General features: G+C 39.1%; 1 protein-coding gene across 1 annotated transcript in view; it reads right to left on the bottom strand.

The window, feature by feature from the left end:
- The window catches only part of ASPG (asparaginase), a 52,184-nt gene that overhangs the window by 27,496 nt on the left and 5,119 nt on the right, over window positions 1-19,569 (bottom strand). Inside the window, exons 2-8 of the mRNA XM_068947220.1 lie at window positions 19,187-19,316; window positions 15,718-15,829; window positions 14,096-14,221; window positions 12,510-12,593; window positions 11,307-11,433; window positions 3,817-3,929; window positions 2,145-2,330 (exon numbers count right to left, since the gene is read on the bottom strand). Coding sequence (XP_068803321.1) covers window positions 2,145-2,330; window positions 3,817-3,929; window positions 11,307-11,433; window positions 12,510-12,593; window positions 14,096-14,221; window positions 15,718-15,829; window positions 19,187-19,316 — 878 coding nt within the window. The remainder of the gene's footprint in view (window positions 1-2,144; window positions 2,331-3,816; window positions 3,930-11,306; window positions 11,434-12,509; window positions 12,594-14,095; window positions 14,222-15,717; window positions 15,830-19,186; window positions 19,317-19,569) is intronic.

Below are 19,569 nucleotides of genomic sequence, written 5' to 3'. Positions count from 1 at the left end.
TTTAAATTCCTTGTGCATAAATTGCAGTTTTGAAATTTGGTGTGGCTTAACTAAATTTTTAGCAAGATACAGTGCCCTAATCAGTTCATTAACTACCTCTGAGAGCCCCAAACTGACATTTTTAAAAGTCCATGGAAAAATATCTATAGAGAAGATGAGAAATGGAGAGCTAGCCAGCATTTAGAACCAAGGAACAGTTAGGAGTTTTTCAGTGGGCTTAGGAAAAAGGAGGACGAAGGGATTTCCCAGCTTCCTTCCTACACCTGAAGTCCCCTCAATTATAACTTTCTGCTGTGCAGATGGATCAGAGGCCAGACATTCAGTTAATTAAAACAAATACTTCAAGGGGAACTATGGACTCAGCTGAGCCACCTGACTAGCTTGAATGCATAAAAGATGGCCTGCCTATATGCAAAGATCTGTAAAAGGTTGTATTTAAATAAAAAATAAAGTAAAGCTAACGTTACAGAGAGTTTCCAGCGCTCATCCATGATACTTCCTCCACAGAGCAGTTCCTTATGAAAAGGCTAAGTCAATGAAAAAACAAGCATAAAGTACTTTTGTAGGATTTGACTTTATCAGTATTCTCCTCAACAGATGCCAAGAAAACAGGACAGCTTCCCTCAACGGATGCTGAAGCAATATAATACATGCTCCACATAAAACATGAAGCCAGAAGTGAACACTTTTCCACATAGTCTTACAGAGGTTTAGTAAGACAAATGCTAGTGACCTGACCAGAATCTCTTAATTAAACCTACCAACTCACTGAGGATCAGACTGCAAATAGCAAAAGCCATTTTTAGAGGTGTCTGTTTGGAGAATATTTTAACCAGAGCACAGAAAAGAGGTTTTTCTTCCCAAGCATTTGAGCAGTTCATTTTAAGGAGGAGATTGCATAAACGTTAGGCCTCATTTTCATGTTGCTTTGCAAATACAAATTTGATGTCTTTTACTGACTCAACTCTTTCTTCTTTCTGGGTGAACTGCTCCATATAATCCATGCATTCCTATTGTATTTGCTAGAGATCACGCGATCACTTCTCAGAAGACCCCCCCTTTAAGTGAGAGAAAAATTTTAGCAACTCCCAAGTGACAGCCCATGTTAGAAGATATAACATTCAAATACTGAAGAAGTGAAAACAGACTCTTACAAGCTCCTTCCCTTTCTGCTCAAAACAGCAGACTATGTGTTCTTGAAGCAAATATAATCTAAGCGGCGTCAAAAACAATGTTAACATAGGCAGATTTCAGCACCAGTCTAGAGGATCTAAGTTCACCTTAGAGTCAGGGAAGGGGCTAGCTCTGCCAGATGGGTGGTTGCTCCCAGCAAAAACAGGTGTCTAAAATAGGGGGATGAGTCACCCTCTGGCAGTGTTTCTTGGATATTTAATGGCTGGCCTTTTTATAAAGGTGAATTAAATCAGCTTCCTTCACACTATCACATGCAACACATACTCTCATACGGCTTTGAGCTCTTCTTAGTCTCAGTGATGTCATGTCTTATTACAAAATTAAAAAATTCACTATAAAATGTCCTGAACATTCAAAGTATCTACATAAAGTCTGTTTTAAGCTAGCCTTCCTGGGTTAAAAACAACTGTTTTCCACTCTGCAAGATGGATGCTTCCTTAGAAACTGTTCTACCAATCTCTCACTGAATACAGTTGCACTTTCGGACAAATAAATGCTGGCATTTGGAATACTGCTTGGTTTTGCAGGCTTTCTTAATGTTCTTCTATTGCAAATAAGTAACTGCTAGCCTTTCAAATATTACTTTATTTGACCATCTGACCCACAAGCTGGCTTCTAGCTCAGTGGCATCCCTTTGGGAGGGATACTAACAACATAATGCAATGGTATCCTGGAATGCTGCACACAACAGGAGCCAGCAGTAAGTAATTTGGGATTTGAGCTGACTATTTAGACCATTCAGACTAGAAGTAACAGGATCTTGTTTGCAGACAGCTATTTAAATCCTTCCAGCTTAAGCTTTTTCTGATATGGTTATTTTATAAGCAATATCTTTATAGTCTAAAAAAATCTGGAACTAGTGGGACTACTAGAAGTACACAACCAAGCTGCATCAGTGAAATGTTTCTTTTACACAGCACTGAAGCCTGAAATCATTGCACAACCCTCACCTGCCCTGTAGCATAGACTGTTTTAACAGATCCTCCTAAGCACTGGGTACAGTTTAGAATCACTATTTTTTGTTCAGTTGCTTTCTTCAGTTCTTCTATCAAGTCTTCTCTGTTATTTGGGGCATTGCCACTTCCATAAGTTTCAAGTACAATGCCCTCAATTGGAGGCTGAAGAAACGCTTTTACCTGTTTAAAAACAAGAGAAGAAAGAGAGCCAAATGATGCGTTTAAGTCACAGCAAGATTTTTATATGCAGCACAGAGTTTTAAAGAATCGTCCATTCCTGTTAGAATATTACAGGAAGCTCTTCATGCCCTTCTGTGCTCCCTCAGTTTGCAATAACTGGGACTGGAGAGAATGTTTACAAAAAATAAGAATTTCACTCTTTAGTTGCCTTCAAAATTCCTAGAGAGATAGACTTTAAAATAAACTATTTGCTACAGTCATGACTCCAGCGTGAAAAAGGATGCTATTGTTTAAGGGCCATTAACAGGTTATACTGTTGCACCGTGGAGGAACAAAAAGCTAGATTTACACTTACTAAATAAATACAGAATAATTCATTAATTGAGATTAGAACCCCCACTCCCAACACTTGCCCAAATTCATTACTTTAGTGAACAAGAGTTTTGCCAATAAATGTCTGCCTTTCTAAGGGAGATAGCTTCTCACCTTTCAGAAAAGAACATTGTAATGAAGCCTGGAGTTTTTTAACCCAAGAAACAATTCATTTAATTCATAGCAGAGAAAAAAGGAGGCACTAATTCACTCTCGGCCGGTTGTTAACGAGGTAGCTACTGTATCTCACCGTAAGGGGATGCCTAGCAAAGTTCTCTTCCTAAAAAGATGTATTTTAGACAACTTGGATGTTTCTTTGTTGATCACATATGCTATATACAATACACTGTAATCCCCCATGAGGTTAGCTAGGCAGCTGGAGTTTTATTACAAGTATATCACCCCTCTGCGTTTCCATCTGTTCATATTCACCTAAAAAGAGTGCTAATATAATTGAGGAATGCTGCTTAAACTACTGGATTCAATTTAAGGTGGCAACAGCCATGAAAGACCTGCCACTTTAATGGAAATGGTATTAGAGAAAAAATTTGAAAGGACACAAACTACTTGCAACCACAGTTCTGCAAAACAATTTCTAAAAGGCTCAGAGCAGCAAAATACCACTTATCATCTTCAGCTCTGTATCAGTGCAGGAGGTCATCCTAACCACCACTGTGAGTGGAACTGAACTTTAAGAAAGAAACATGAGTTGCAGAAAAAGCCACGGTCCCCTCCATGCCCCCCCCCCCCCATATTGTGTGTTCTTAGGCAAGATATTTACTACTATGCTTCAATGCCTGTAGCTTGTACCTGTCCAGAAGAGTACACTTGACCTATTATTAGCCCCGGTAAGAAATTGATTTTCAGTTCCAAAGCCCAGGCAGTTTAGATTAAAGATATTTTAAAAGCCTTTGTCAATAGCTTGTGACATGAAAATGGTCTTTGAATGCCGTGGTATTACAAAATGATTTTCAGAAGAAGACAAGATACCTTCCCTTCCCTCCAAAAACCCAACCACTGCTACAACACTGCAGCTTCCGAACTTTGGCTAACTTGGTTAAACGAGTTTTGAGCATCATTTCATCCACGTCCAAAATTAAGTGGTGACACTTACAGCAGCAGTGGTGATTCCTGGGAAGATTCGCAGAAGCCCAACGTTCCTGTTCATATTGGTGTGAACTTTAAATTTCTTTTTGGAATTGGGTCTCCACACTGTATCCCAGTTTACTGTTAAAGAGAAATGGCCATCCGGATTTAATACTGAAGATATAACATTAAGTACACTTGTAGCACTTCACACTTACAGCATTATCTTTAAAACTGTTTCCTATGTAGGGGATTCATGCAAGACAATGTATTTTTAAAAAGAGGAAATGAAGGCCCATTAAAGACAGCAGCCACAGCAGCTAATCTAACACATCTTATTTATTAAATGCCACTGAAATATGTGTTTAAGGTCACATCCAGGTCAGGCTCAGCTGTGTTATATTGTAGCTTTAATTCCAAAATAGCTTAGATTCCAAGATAAATCAGAATTTTTCCTCAATATTTCTACACTAGTGCACTTCCCAGAGATACTCAACAAGCATACTTGCTTCAATTTAATAGTATTTTAGAGTAAAGACTTCCAAAATAGATTGTTCAATCTCCACTAGTGAACAGGATGATCCATCAGATACAACTCTATATACCCATCTTATAACCTCTCCCAAAGAGAAATCTCATAGCTGTGAAAAGCACTTGAGTACAAGGCCTGACCAGTTCACAATGTTGAACGTGTCCTGCCAGTGACAAATTTCCCAGTTCAGAGTGCTTAGAAAGCCTCAGCCAACAGAACAGTACGTAGCATAAGTGAGACATTTACTTGTCACACACTGATCAGAACTTCATTGCTTTGTAATTGGACTGATATCAACCTGAATTAATGTTTAGAAAGCAGACCTTCATCTTCTCGGACATAAAAGATATGACAAGTTCTGAATGTCATAATAAAGACCAATGCAGTTACTGTTGCCACTAATCACCTCCAGAGTTTATTATGTAGTTACTAATGATTAAATAAAATAGCAGGGATTCAATTAACTCTGATTATACATTTAGAGCCAGAAGCCAGCTGTTTAACTAATAGTTTGTTTTTGTTGCATTATTAGAAGCCAAGTCATGCATTATTGATTTCAAAATTTTACTGCTCCAATACAAGAGCACAGTGCTGGTAGCTCTGATGACACCTAGATGGCTGTGGAAGAGGTTTAACAAACAACAGCCAATAGCTCAGAGCGTCATGTTTCAGTGAGAGTAGACCATGCCATAAAGCTACCTGTTTCTTCATCGAGATTTAAGCTTTTTAGTTTTTGGAGAAAACCCCAAGTAGTAAGAACAGAGAGAAGATCTAAGTGCATAATACTGACTTGCTCTCAGCCATGTGAAGAGTTACTCACACCAATTACTATTGCAATCTCTCGCCATCAGCAGACAGGCATTTGCAAGAAAATCAGAGTACATTTAAGAGCCTCCGTTGACGCCTGCTCTTTTGCCCCATTACCGGAGATACTAAAAACTACACTGCACAAAGTCAGGACAGAAAATAGCAGTCCCCTATAAGACAATTCTGAACTTTCCCTTCCTGTCATGGTGCCCGAGTATGCTCTCGGCAAGTAGAGGCTCTGTATGCGCTTGCTGAAAAACAACTATTTTAAATCCTGGAATTATATGAGTAAACATCTGAACCATATATTGTAAAACAGTTCACGAGCAGTTGGCTTGGCATTTTGCTTATCCTATCAGGCAAACTTCAGCAAATTTATTCCTATTCTCTGGGAAAGGGACAACAGAAACAGACTGTTTCTATAGTTTCTTTGTGAGAAGCTTACCAGCACAGTTCTGAAATCACCTGGCTGAATTTAGTAGTTGGCCAAATAGCTCTAAAAGGCCTCCGTGAGCTTTCTGGAGCAAGTTCAGAGACCTGCAGGAGGTACCTGGGTGGGTGCAGAGAGCCATGCATTTGCTCTGCTTGAGGTCCATACGTCAGGCTCACTATGTTCACTCAATCAGTACTGCTTCTTAAGAGACCACCGTGTTTGGCGATAAATCCAGTCCTTTCAACCTTCTAACAAACAGATTAATTCTTTAATTCTTTAAAAGAAGCCTCCTCTATGGGCAGGGACAGCAATAAAATTATATCAAAGTTTTCTTTCCTTCATCCTCCATAAGCTAGGAGTCCCTGCCAAGACTTCACAAACGCATACTACAAAGTTTGGCAACTACTAGCATCTCTAATGTCTGTAACAAACTTGAAGAATGAACTGAGGAAACTCCTAACTTGGCATGGATCACTAAGAAGATATTGCCAAAAGCAGAAGACTAAGGAGAGAGAGATCAGAGGATAGGTTCAGAAATGAGGCCTACACCAGGCCTATACCTGTACTCTGGGAGTACACGCTATCACATAACACATCATCTTCCAGATAGATGCAATCTGGAATATGAATATGTGGAATTCAGACATAGTACTGTGATGTCAATTCCTAGCTATATTAAGAAAGGACCAAAGACTGTCCTTGAGTTAACATTCTTAGGGTTCTGAACCTCGTCAGTCTACGTAAGGTGCTCCGTGCTGCAGACCATGAACGCAGTGATGAGAGCAGCATAATTTCTACAGATGTCAGCTTTCCATTAGACAAAAAGTGTGAAAGGCAGCGCAAAAGGCCAGAGTGATGCAAGAGTCAAACACAAACAAATATACACAAAAGCCCAAATTCATCTAAGAGTTATTCAGAGTTGTTCTAAGCGAGGCAGAGTTTTATGCAGGGCAGAAAACACGCCCTTTGCATCCTCCATCTCAAGGATTACATTCCCTCAAAATGTAGAATATTTACATGATATAGCTAAGTTCAAGCATCTTTATTCTACTGAATAAACCAGCTGTCCTACAGTCCCTGATCCTAAAGCACAGCAATCTTACTGTTAAAGCAGAAAGAAAAGTCTTAAGAATTCTTCACAGTCCTTAAGCAAGAAACTCATAGAAATAGCTGAAGCACAACAAACTCTACATGTTGGTGTTCAGAACAGCTTTTTATCGTATGGATAAGAGTGACTAATGAGGAATATTCGTGTTTGGCACAACACAGAAAACAGTAACCTGTCCTGACTTGGATGGGCTGTGCTTGTAAAGAGTTTAACTGATTCAGTGTACTGCATTATGTAAATACGGATACAAAGCTGAGGAACAAATATAAGCTAAGTATTGGTCTTGCGTAGAAGACAGAAAGCTCTTAAAGCAGTGTACATAAAATAGAGAGGTAATGGATATTTATATACCATATCTGCAATGTCTTGGGATAGGAAAGACTGTGTTATTCAAGGACCTTGCATTTAAGATATAAAGATCTTTTGTTTATTTTTCCAAACAAAAAAATTACAGAAACAACCCTCTGCTACTGCCAGTCTCCCCCTCTCTCTCAAGCACTGGAGCTCTTAAAATTACAGCTCGGAAAACAAATTTGAAATAGAGATTTATACCTAAGGCACAAAGTAAACTCTTCAGGGTTTGTTTCCTCTGAAGTCTGACTAGCTTTTGTTCTCCACCTGAGCCTCACTAGGGTAAAGAGATGAGAACAGAAGCTACTCTGCAGTCCCTGGGGAGGCAGTTTTAGTCTACTGAGCATACTGGTCACCCAGCGCTAAGAAAACACACAGGTGCTTTCATATTCCAGGGCCAAATAGCTAGGCAGTAAGGAAACAACCTAAATATTTTTCATTGAAGAAAGAAAAAAAGGATAATTTCCTTATTTTATGCAGCGTTACTCACACACAGGCATATGGTGATAGGGTTAGCGGGGGATTAAAAAAATCAACCTAACTTAGAAGAAAAAAAGAAGCCCTAAACAGCCTATAAAGCAGCAAAAACTATTGTTCAGCGGTGCCTATGCCACAGCACAGGTTTCAACTTATTACAATGAGAGTGCTGTAACTAAGCGCGACACCTCCCTTAGGAGTGGTGACTGAACTCCAAGTTATGAAATCAAACAGGAAATACAGCTTTTCATGATTGCAGAGCTCCAGACAAACAGCAACACTTGCTTCTCATCCTTTTCTGCAAGGCTACAGGCAAGTTGTACCATTATATAAGCTCCCCTAGTGCTCATTAGAATTCATGGCGACAGCCAAGGGGTGGGGAGCACAGACCAACCTATGGGTGGAAATTCCTAAAGGAGGCAAACAAACGCAGACCCCCTTTTTGGCTGTTTATTATAAAACAATTGACACACACCTTTTGAAATGAATATTTAAATTGAATGGTCTCATTGCAAGAACCAGCATGCCTACTCACGAGAGAAAAAAAAAAAACCCAAAGTACTTCGGTGAACAGAGCTGGCATTTGCCTTACTATATAAATGACTTTGACTTTTTACTATAAATAGCTAGAACTGCCAACCAAGACACCAACCAAGCTTCTCTCTAATGAGACCGTTGGGTTGGTGAGCTTACAAGGGTCTTCTAATCTGCTGCTGCAGTACCAAATCTGTGCACATAGTCACATGGACTCCTTTCATCCCCTGCACAAGTTATGTTTCCAGTCATTCAGTTCTGTACGTGTGCACCACTCCCTGAAGTTACATGTGTGTGTGATGAAGAAAGTCCAGCCATTATAACGAACCAAGTTTCATATTTGCTTCATTAAGACAACAGAGAACTGAGGAGAGTAATCAGTTATGAAATACACTGAGACTCTTTACACAATTCGAGTGAAACAGACCTCCTCTGCCTCTCTCCTTTTCAAAATATGAGAGAAATAAGGCAAGGCCTTTTATTTCATAAGCTTTAAGACTTTAAAAATATGTTTGTTTATTCCTATATAGTTCATTATTCCATACAGAATTTTCTGATCCTGCTGCAAAAGTATTTCCCATAGCACTGTGTTACCCAGCTGAGGAGTTTGCCCGGATTTTTCACTTCTTGCAAGAGTTTCCTATGCTGAATTGAAAGTCTCAAGAAAACTGACACCCTTGCTGATCTAAAACTTGATAATGGGACTCGTAGGTGTTAAAGGACCTGGCCAAGAACACAACTGGTTGATGGGATTGGAAAACCACTAGGAGCCTCATCTGAAGGGGGAATGGGGTGAAAAATGGAGATGAAAAATGAAGGAGAGAGTTGCAGCTAGTAAAGGGAGGGGAAGAAAGACTGAGCTTTCTCCCCCCTCTCTGGCTCTGAAGTAGATCACTGCTTTTATACAGTATACATCTAACCCTGAACAGCATTTCCTCTCCTCTTTCTTATGTACCGGCCTGTGATCCTGAGCTCTTATCCCATTACACTCCCTACTCCTGCCATTCTATCACCTCTTCACCATCAGCTTCTCTGGAATTTTAATTCCCAGATTTGTTAGAAGTGGGGAGCCCAAGGAAGAGTTTCTGCACGTAGCCTGCTCCTGCTGGCATTGTCAGGGAATGCTGAAGCAGCAAGAGTCAGCCTCGTCTGCAGGAAGATTAAGACATACTACATAAAGTCATTTGAAAAAAAGTTAAAGATGCTAGATTTGTTCGGACTGTTTTTAAAAGCCTCGGGTGATTCCTTGTCTCCCTGAAAGCTTCATACAAGGATTGTAAGAGCAGTCTCAAGGAAGACAGCTATGTTTCAAACAATTATTTTGGAGAAAATAAAGCAGCACTAGTAGACTGCCCATTCTATAAACTATGTTTTTTCAAAATGAAACAATCCTTCAACAGTGACACTGTCATCTTGGATAAATGATGCTACCCTAACAGGGTAATCAGCTGAAACAAGTAAGAATAGAGCCTATCACACCATCAGTTTTTAAATCAGAAATCCTCACTGATCTCATTGGGGCGTTCTATTGAAAAGACAATGGGACCCAATATGGGCCAAGAGAAGTACTTAATAACTTTCTCATTTTTCTACTACACACAAGGAATCACAAAACAAATCGTTCAAATGCAAGAGAGAAGTAGCATGCAATTTGCAGCTTCATTTCATTATTGAGCAGTCAGAAAACTGTATTTATTTATACCCTATTTGATGCAGTTCATAAAAACCCAAGAAAGATGACTTTCCCCAATTTGCTGCAGCAGTGAAGTAACAGTGGTACATTCTCTCTACCTCAGAGGTGTCTTATTGACCCGCGCAGTATTTTACAAGCTTCCTCAGATTGTATCTGACTCTTACAAACATAGCAGCATCTCGATCCTCGAACTTTAAATGATGCCCACAATTAGGTGAAGGTGCCAAGTTTAATTTTCGAAACGGCAGGATGTCTCTAGTAGTATATATCTTTCAGAATGGCATGCTGCATGCCACTAATGGCACCCAGCAGAAGAATTTGGGAACCCCTCGCTACTGTTCCCCCCACCAAGTTGTAGAGATGCTACAGTAATAGGCACAAACATTAATGTACATTTCCTTAGCCCTTAACAGTTGGGGAATATTTAGATTAAAATCTTTTGTCTGAGGAAACAACATATCAAGAGGTTAAGTAACTTCTCAAAGAAACAGCAGTCAACCCGAGATCCAAATCTTTTGTGGGTATTTTTACTCTTCACCGTTTTAGGAGAAATCAGTGAAGTGGGCATTCTCTAGACACTAGGCTGAAATTTAATTAGTTTTCACTTGTGAGAATCTAAACTGAGATGCAAGAGAAGAGCAGATCCCTTATTTCCCTATTTGCAATCTTCCACCACATACATGGGAACATCAAATGAGCGTTACTTTAGGAGGTGTCGAGCCCTATATTTTTAGGTAAAATTGGAATTTGTCATCTAGGCCTGCTCCTTTCAAATATACTTAAGCTGTCCAAGAGCAGCTTGCATAACTTGTATTTTTGAAAACTGTCCTTGAGTAGGGTTTTTGGCAAATCCTCATTTGGCCAGGTTCCAAATGTGTCTCTCTTCTCTCTTCTCCAAAGAAAGGGTGTCATTTATCCGAGAACAGACATCTGCAAACAGATGCCGTAATCTTCAGGTAGTTTTTAAAAAGGTTTTCCCCCTCCTTAAAGAACAGAATCACAGAAGTTGTAGGGAATCTGAGTAAGTTAGGGAAAACAAAACAAAAAACAAAACTCTCATAGAACGTATCCTAGGTCTGCTATTTTCAGTGTGTTCGCAATTTAGACAGGTACTAAGCATCCATTACACCATCTTACAAAATGACATGAACCAAACATAAGCTTGTTGAAGCTGCATGTACTCTGCCATGACTCTTTTGCCTGACTTCAGAGCCCAGCATGGTTATTAATTGCATTAAACTCTTTGTTCCTTCAGTCCTACCCGCTCCCTCATTTCTATCCTCAGAGCAAGCATCTTCATGACACAGGGGCAACACTCCCTCCGGTAAGTCTGAATGTTTAGTTAAAGTCACCCTCGCTCGTATCTATCCCCAGTAGACAAATGCAGTTGAATCACAAATTCTTAAAGTCTTATTAATATTTAAACAGTTTCACAGCACATGAAGCAGAGTCAAGATACAGGACTTTAAATATATACCGATGTTTAAAAACAGCCTTTCAACTATACAAGCATGGATTCTATTCATCTAGAGTTCTATTGCATGTGGCACAAATTACAAGGCTTAAGAGATGATGTTGCTTACTTTTAATATCAACCTCAGCATTTGCAAGTGGAGGCAGGTTAGGTGAGGAAAAGGCATTGAAACTGTCAGCATCCACCTTAGTCACCCTATTTCCCCTGTACAGTTTATTATAAAAGTACAGGCACACCTGCAAAACAAGTAAAGAAACAGGTCTATGAATAAGCCAGTAATTAAAAGATTCAGTAGATAAATACTGTAGTCTGTCCTTTATAAAGTGTTTTCTAAATCTTTAAAGCAACTCAGAGGCTAGTAGGTGTTTATAACTCTTACCCTTTCAAAAAGAATTGGCACATCTGTCACACATTGGTTTAAGAATTTAAGAACAAAACAAGTCAAGAGCTGACTAGTTTCGCAATCCTCTCATGAGGCATAGTCTAGGAGACAGCCAGTTTGCTTGAGTCCGCTTCAGGGACAGAGGAAAGGAGCAGTGTGGACTTTTTAATAAGTTCCTCAGCTGTATCTAAATTCAGCGTGAAAAACCTTAAAAAAGGCCCAGTGAAAATGGATGGTAATTTTTCAAAGAGTCACCAAACATATAAAACTAGGCCCCTTTTCAAGACCCTTGAAGTGTCTCAAGTGGAATTTGAAGGAAAAAAGATATTTCAAAATTGTTAGTTCTGAAGATCTTGGCCAGTAAGGTATCGCTGTTCTCCTACAAGGAACTGCCTGTGAGAGCACAGACAGAACCGGAACGAAGTGTACTCTGATCAGTTTTCTCTCAGGCTTTGGGCCTGTGCAGCACCATCATCTTTTTAAAAGCAGGGTGCTGAGAGCATAGAGATGCTTCCACGTCTATTATGTATATCATCCTCAGCAGTTTAGTCCTCAGGAACCAGAACTAGAAGATGCTGCTATCAGTTCTAGAGCAACTTCAGAACTTCAAAGTAACTCCGACTTCAAAAACTGACTTAAAAGTCTTTCAGATCCCACATGTTTGCAAAGGAATCTCTGATTTCAAGTCTGTTCCAACCTGCGTTTCAAACTTGATAGTCTTTATAGATTGTATGTAGCAAAAATGGTATATGAATCCTGAAAAAAAGGCATGCGCTTTGTCATGCAAGGGTCTGTTACCTCAATTCAATCAACTTTTTCCTTTTTAGGTGCAACTCTTTACTACTTATCAGACATTTTGAGTGTCTAAGTATATGGTCTAGCTAGAGGAAGAAAAGCAGCTTCTGAGACAGTCTTCCCAGGCAAACAGACCTCAGGAATCACGAACTGCCCAGCAAAGAGCAGTGCCCCCAGTAGGTTGGCTCGGCCGTCATTCCGCAATTCGTATAGGGGCACCTAAAGAGCAGAAACTGAAATTAAATTCTGTCCCTTATGTAAAGCCTACGCAGCAGAAAAAAAGAGTACAACTTACGCAATACAAATACATAAATAATTTATATAACAATGATTTATGACAAATAAAGTTTACTTCTTCATCCAAACTATTTTAGACTGAGGCAGATGGTAGGTTTCCCTCTGTGCTTAACACACTTTTATAACTGAGTACTTAAAGAATAATATAGAGGTGATTTGAGTATGATTAAGTAATTGTTTTTAGAAGTAGAGGCTCATTCAGGAAAAATATCAAGAACAGGAAGCAGGCGTGCTCAGCTTAAGTGTTTGCGCATGGGAGAAGTGATTGTACGGAGAAAAAGCAATAGTCTCCGTTCATACAGAACTCTCATCATGGGCTTCAGAACGGCTCTCTTGCACCATCTTTCCTCACCGAATACAAAAACGGAACCAGCAGGTTACTACTGACAGTAAAGGACAAGATTAAAACCAGAAATTTGGTCTGCTGAGTGAAATAGTGATGACTTCCATGCCTTTCTGGATTGCCTCTTTATTAATAGAGAGACACAGCTCCTTTCAACAATGAAAAAAAAATCACATGCTCTATTGCTGGATCGTGTGTCAGGCAGATCTCCAAAAAAATAAAGCAAAAAAGAAAGTAGAACCTTGAATATGATGTATTACAACTAGACTGCCCAATGTCAAGACAGTAAGTGGGAGTCTACTCCTTCCTAGACTTTTGTATTTTGACTTCAAATAGACCACATGTGAAAGGAAAGTTATGAAAAGGGGGAGAAGGGGAAGGTTACAGTGCTATGTTTCATCTCCCTTTTGTGATTAGAGCTGTATTTTATGCTCAGGCAAGCTGTTCTTGTAAAACAACCCCTCCCCCTCAGACAATATGCAAAGGTCTGATCTCCAGCTAAAGTAAAGAAAATTAATACATCTAGTCTTTAGAGTGAAAGAAACAGACAATGTCAGATGCTTTCTGGAATAAAAATGATCAAACATGCCTATAATGCTTACAGATTATAAAAAATGAGGAAGAATGCAACAAAGATAGGAGATACCAAAGAACAACGAATAACAGGGTAACAACTGATGGAATAATACGACTGCATGCTTCAGGGCTTTAAAAGAAAAAAAAAGACAGCTAACAACTAGCAGCCACCTGAGGCTGGAAAGATGCTTCTCATAAAAACAGATTATTACACAATGACCAATGACAGGCTCTTACATCCTTTTCTGAAGCATCTGGCCCCAGTCATAATGAACTACTGGTCTGATTTGGTACAGAGTTGTAAAGTCACTAAGGATAAAATTATGGGGCAGATCCTCAGCTGGTGAGCCCATCAATTGTCACTCATTTTTATCGGCGCTGTGACCATTCACCCTGGTCACACCGCATTACTGAAGTACATAGTGATCACCAGGCTACTACACAGTTCTGCATATAAGAACAGAAAATGAGGCTTCTGACTTCAACTTCAAATTAAGTCCATTACCTGAGATCCTGTCATAACAACCGTTTTACCTAGGTTCTCAAACATGAAGGATAAGGCTGATGCTGTATAGGCCATTGTATCAGTGCCATGAAGAATCACAAAGCCATCAAACTTTTCATAGTGCTCCTGGAGGTGGAGAGAGATTTTTCACATTATTAAACCAACACATTGGCATCAGCAAATGAGGTGCATACTGCACTCTTTTCACTGATACAAGCAGCAGTGTAACACTCTAAAGAAGTACTACAAGCATAATTCCTCTTAGAGTTATCCACATTTTCAGTTTAAATATAATTAAGGGTTAATCGGACAATAAGCACTAGAGCTAGTAATTCTAATTATGGAGCAGTCAAAGAGATTCTTCTATGTATACATATTAATGCAGCACTTTTAAACCAGAAGACTGCTAATTAAGAAAAGCTTAGCAATGGCTTTAAACAGGAATGTTAACATATGCAAATTAGTAGTATAGTCTGATTTCTTGTTACCGCTTTTACTTTAGGGATTACACCATTTATAGGAACAGATCAGGCAAACCAAGGCTATCATCACATACAGAAAAAAGAGTCCACTTAATCCAGTTGGCAGGCAGGCAAACTGCCAGTGTAAGAGTGCCCTCTTCTGTTTAGAAGTCAACCTTTCTGGAGCTGTACGGGACTTCTGCTGCAGAGAGTACTGAATAGGCTTGTAACTGCTCACAGTTAAGGTACCTACCTGCATATGCTGCTGTTTTTTGAGAAGTTCCTTAGACCATCAGGCTTGTACCAATGGAAGAAGGAATCTTATAGTAAGATCAATCTACGGATAGTGTTTAATGCAAAGTCATGAATGGCGCTGTTCATCCCATTGGAATAAAGTTATCTGCTGGCTTTTGGAGGAAAAGGGATTTTGATTCCTCGATTTTAAGTGTTTTTAAGTTTAAGTTTAGATGTGGGGACAGGAGCAGAGAAGAGATGATTTTTAATCTAGAGAAGGATTTAATGATTTTGTCTACACATAAAGGAAACGTCTAGGGCTTTAAACATTTCCCAGTGTGGGGAACCTAACCACAAAAGTATTTTTTCTAACAGCTGCAAAGGCAAAGCTAGTCAAGTCAGTCTGTGTGCAAAGTAAGAGAGGCAGAAAGATAGGAAATTATTTTCAATGTTAATAGCCAACTATTAAGCTATTTGCACAGTCAAATGCTGCATAACTAAGCAACCTTCAATTAAGTCACCTATACCTAAGGATTTTATTTAGCATTTCTGAGCAGTGAATTTAACTCAACACTTCAGAACAATTCTATCTACATATTACATACCTTATTTCAACCACATTTTCGATTTTTAAATTTATTTTCTTTTACAAAATTATGACATAGCTCATCAGTGGAAGAACTATATAACTTTAATAAGTTTGCAACATTTCAGAAGGAAAAATTGTCCTGCAAACTTACATGCACAATACTTACCACTTTGCAAGTGACTAAGCTGGGTATAGCATCTTGCATAACATTTATATTTTTAATAAATAAATCCATAAGCATAGCACTACTGCACTTTTTTTTGGATCTCGCTAAATATACTAGATATTCTGCTGTTTTGTGCAAGCAGCGAATGAAATACCATCCCACACCATTGTACCTCAAGTTTCTTTGCAATTTTGGCCCAGTCCTCTGGAGTCATGTTGGAAGAATCAAGTAATGGCGAGAGCTCCAGGACTGTGTAAACAACTCTCTTGTTTTGCTTAGAGACACTATAAAGAAAGAGAATTGAAAACAGTTTCACTCTCATAGCTAACACTAGCTCATCACTTCTGATTATTTCACTGAATCAGTAGTTTTTACCCTTTTCCCCACTAGCACCACTAAGTCTACGGCGCAAAACTGCTGTCAAATTGGAAACATTAAGTTCTAAGTTTAGAAGCTCACGGTCTGATGTGGTTTAAAGCACAAATCCCTGCAGTTAACAGACTCAGAATTTGGGGGAGGGGGGGGGGAGGAGGAGTTGTCAAAAACAAAGGTGGAAAAGTAGAACCCAGACTGACTTTGTTAAATGCGAATGTTTGGAACTGAGTTCTAACAAAAGCCAATACTAAGACTTAAAGTTTAAAAAATACTTTATAAATCGTTGAGAGCAGTCTGTAAAACTCCCAGTGCATAAAGGGGGTAAAGAGAAGAGCTGCAACAACTTTTTAATGCTTTGATAAATATAAATTCCCTCACAGGCACAGTATCCTCCCTTAAGAGTCTTATGACTGGCCTCCATTCCGTGATTCTTTACAAGATCCACTGTCCTCAGTTTCTCTGACCTTAGATTTCAGAAGAGACTCTCTTGTTTAGTTAAGACCTTCAAGAAAAGAAGGAAACTGTTCCCTAGAGTCCCAGTAAAAACCTTATTGCCTTTGCTAGTAACAGGCTAACCTTGTAAAGCCCCAGTCCTAGCCTATTAGACTTGTTGTCACCTTGTTAGGAGAGCTTGCTGTATGAACTGAAAGTTGGTACTGGCTGTCTCTTGTCATGATGTGCAGTTTAAGTGTGTGGTAACAGCAAGGATCATAAAATAGTTTGGTATAGGTTGAAAACAGAGGCCCCAGGACTACAAACAACTCAACTAACAACCAATTACTGGCCACTGAAGAAACGCAGCCTTGAGAGCAGGGAGAAGAATGCTTTAAGTATAATGAAGACAAGACAAAACAACTACTATTTAAAAAAAGAGGCCAATCAAGCAATAGGATGGGCCTGCAATGAGCCAAGAAATACCTGATGGGCCTAGGAAGGTAGCACTTTCAAACACCATGCAGTATGTAGCCCAGCAGATGGAGACCGAAGCCTAAGAATGTCTGGACGCTCACACTTAAAGGAAGCTCTCAGACTAGGCGCGAGGGAAAGTTTGCCGAAGTAAGTTTAAGGCTCAGTCTCTAAGACTAAGTTACAAAGTGAATTACAAGGTTAAAGTGACACGAAACAAAAAACATTTTAGAAATACTTAAAAATAGAGATTTACTTAATAGTTGGAATGAGTTCCTGTACAGCAACGAAACGGTGAACAAGCAGCTAGCAAACAAGAAATACTGAGGCAGCTAGAGCCAGCTCTGCCCTTGCTACTTTCTCTTCCAAGCAAAGACATCCAGGAGCATGCTTAATAGAGTGATCTTCAGAGCATCCTCAGTGCTTTCCCACTGCCTGAGGATCACGGAAAGCTAGCTGCCAGCTGCAACAGTCTATATGAATAACTGCGATAGATACTTCAACATTTACACTGGAAAACAGTCCAAGGCTACAGAAAAGATCTGGACACCGCATGCTGTATGAACGTGTAAAAGAAAGTTCCTGAAATAAGGTGTTTAGAGTACAGAGAAGAAAGTTGGTTGCCTTCCCTCAGCATATGCAGTAGTATATTTTCCACCTGCTATTTTTGTATACATATATAGCACCTTAAAATACGCAAAAGCAAGAGTTAATTATCAGTTCATCAACTAATAAAATCTGCAGACCTACTCCTCCTATGAGGCCTGTAAGGTAATTGCTTACAGCAGAGATAGCGTGTGTAGAGTTTTCATTCCTAACTAACTGACGTACCATAGCTAAGAGGGTAGGTTTCACGCTAAAGAAAGCCTCGTCGGATAGCATATTCACGCACGCTAAGAGCAGCTTTGGAAGTCAGCTGAAAAACTGTGAAAAGACAGATCCCCTGAGGAAGCGCTGCTTACACAAAAATATGAAATTCCAAACCCCCACACCAATCGGGTCCACTACTTGTGATGCATCTCCCTAAAAACAGATCATAAGTTTATATCTTTTTTCATTATACTATAGGGTTATTACAGAAATATGCAAAGTTCACAAAAGACTCCTATTTGCTCTCCTCAGAAACTTACAATATTTCTCTACTGCCTAGTTAAAATATCATTCAACTAGGAGGAAAGGGAAAAAGGCAAGCTGTCGTGACTGACCTCCCTAAACGGCACTTAGCTGCCCCAGAAAAACAAACTCCAGTAAGCTCCTGATCTGAATGACTGTTTTAAGGGTTGTTTTTTTCTTTGTAGAAAACATGCTAGGAGAAGTATATTCAGGACCCAAATGGGTATACTAGGGCAGTTTTGTTATATTTGAAATCCTCTAAAGCATTTAAGGTCCTCAGGTATAAGCACAGTATTGCAACAAATCTCTATTTTGCTTAATATAACCATCATATTTAACATAGATTTTATGTTCACACCAATACTACTCCACCGGGAGTCCGTTTCTCTTTCCCTTACCCCTTCTCCTGCCACCTCCCTTTTAAGTGCTTACTTTTAAAAGCTTAACACAGGGATCTGAGTACAAAATAGAAAGAAATTAATAATCTCTACATTTTGTTTGTATGTCTTAATTTTTCTCCTTAAAGATTAAGGAATATCCATTTTTACTCTTATAGCAAAACGGCTATAGTCCCATTAATTTTTGGAACGACTACGTACAATCATCCTTTGTGCAACGTTAACGTGTTTACAGGGGTACGGTCATTCATCACAGCTGGGGAATATCTCAAATTAGCATACTACCCTCTAAATAAAACCTATAAGCTTATTAATCACTGCCCAACAGTTAAGAAGCAATGCAGATTAATTATAAGCCCATCACTCATTACCATAATGTTGCATAAATTTGGGAAAGACAATCAGCTTTTACGTTTTTTTTTTAAAAAACAGAAGGCTTACAGAATTAAAGCATGGGGCCTATTCATGGATGCATTAATTAGCTGCTACTTTTCCAGACATATGCTGGAGATAATTTGCACGGTACTGTATATAAAGTTTTCTTAGTTGCTATGGAATATTTGTATGTCTGCACAGCAGCGAGTTAACATTCAGAAACAGAAAAAAGGCAGAACTAAGCTGCCTACATTGCTTACTTGTTGCCTAATTTAAAAGTTATTTTTCAAGCAGCAATGTAACACTTCATTGCAGATAGTGCCAGATATGGTAGGTTTTTTTCCTTTTAAGTCCTTTTAAGCATTTTTGCTAATCTAATACTAGGATCTTCACATTAATGGTTGGAGATTTAATTTTCTGAAAATTATCAGGACACTTCCCAGCCCTCCCTCTCCCCAAGGACAATGTACTTACGGGAGCACCAGTGTCTTATCTGGATATTCATGGGTGTCGTATAGTTTTTTTTCCTGGGCATATGCTTCATCATGCATCTGTGGCATATTTTTCAAACTGCTTACTAACTTATTGGCCTCAGGAGCGAGTCCTTAAAAACAAGCAGAAAATGAAGTAAATAAGTAGGGGGGAAAGTGTGCCACACAATAAGGACAGAAGAAGTGAAGTTGCACAACTATTTGCTCATCCTTCCAAATTAAATTTAAACAGTCTATCAGCAGTAAAAGAATGTGAAAACAGAATACAACCCACAAATCTCTGCAGTTACTCCTTTCTTGACTTAAAACAGAAGAAAACCCTTTATTTAGGAGAAATAACATTACAAATTTCTTTCACATCAAATA

The sequence above is a fragment of the Struthio camelus genome, chromosome 5 (genome assembly GCF_040807025.1).
Source record: "Struthio camelus isolate bStrCam1 chromosome 5, bStrCam1.hap1, whole genome shotgun sequence".
NCBI lineage: Eukaryota > Metazoa > Chordata > Aves > Struthioniformes > Struthionidae > Struthio > Struthio camelus.
Note: the sequence above shows the minus strand (reverse complement) of the source record. Positions and strands in the feature narration are given on the sequence as shown.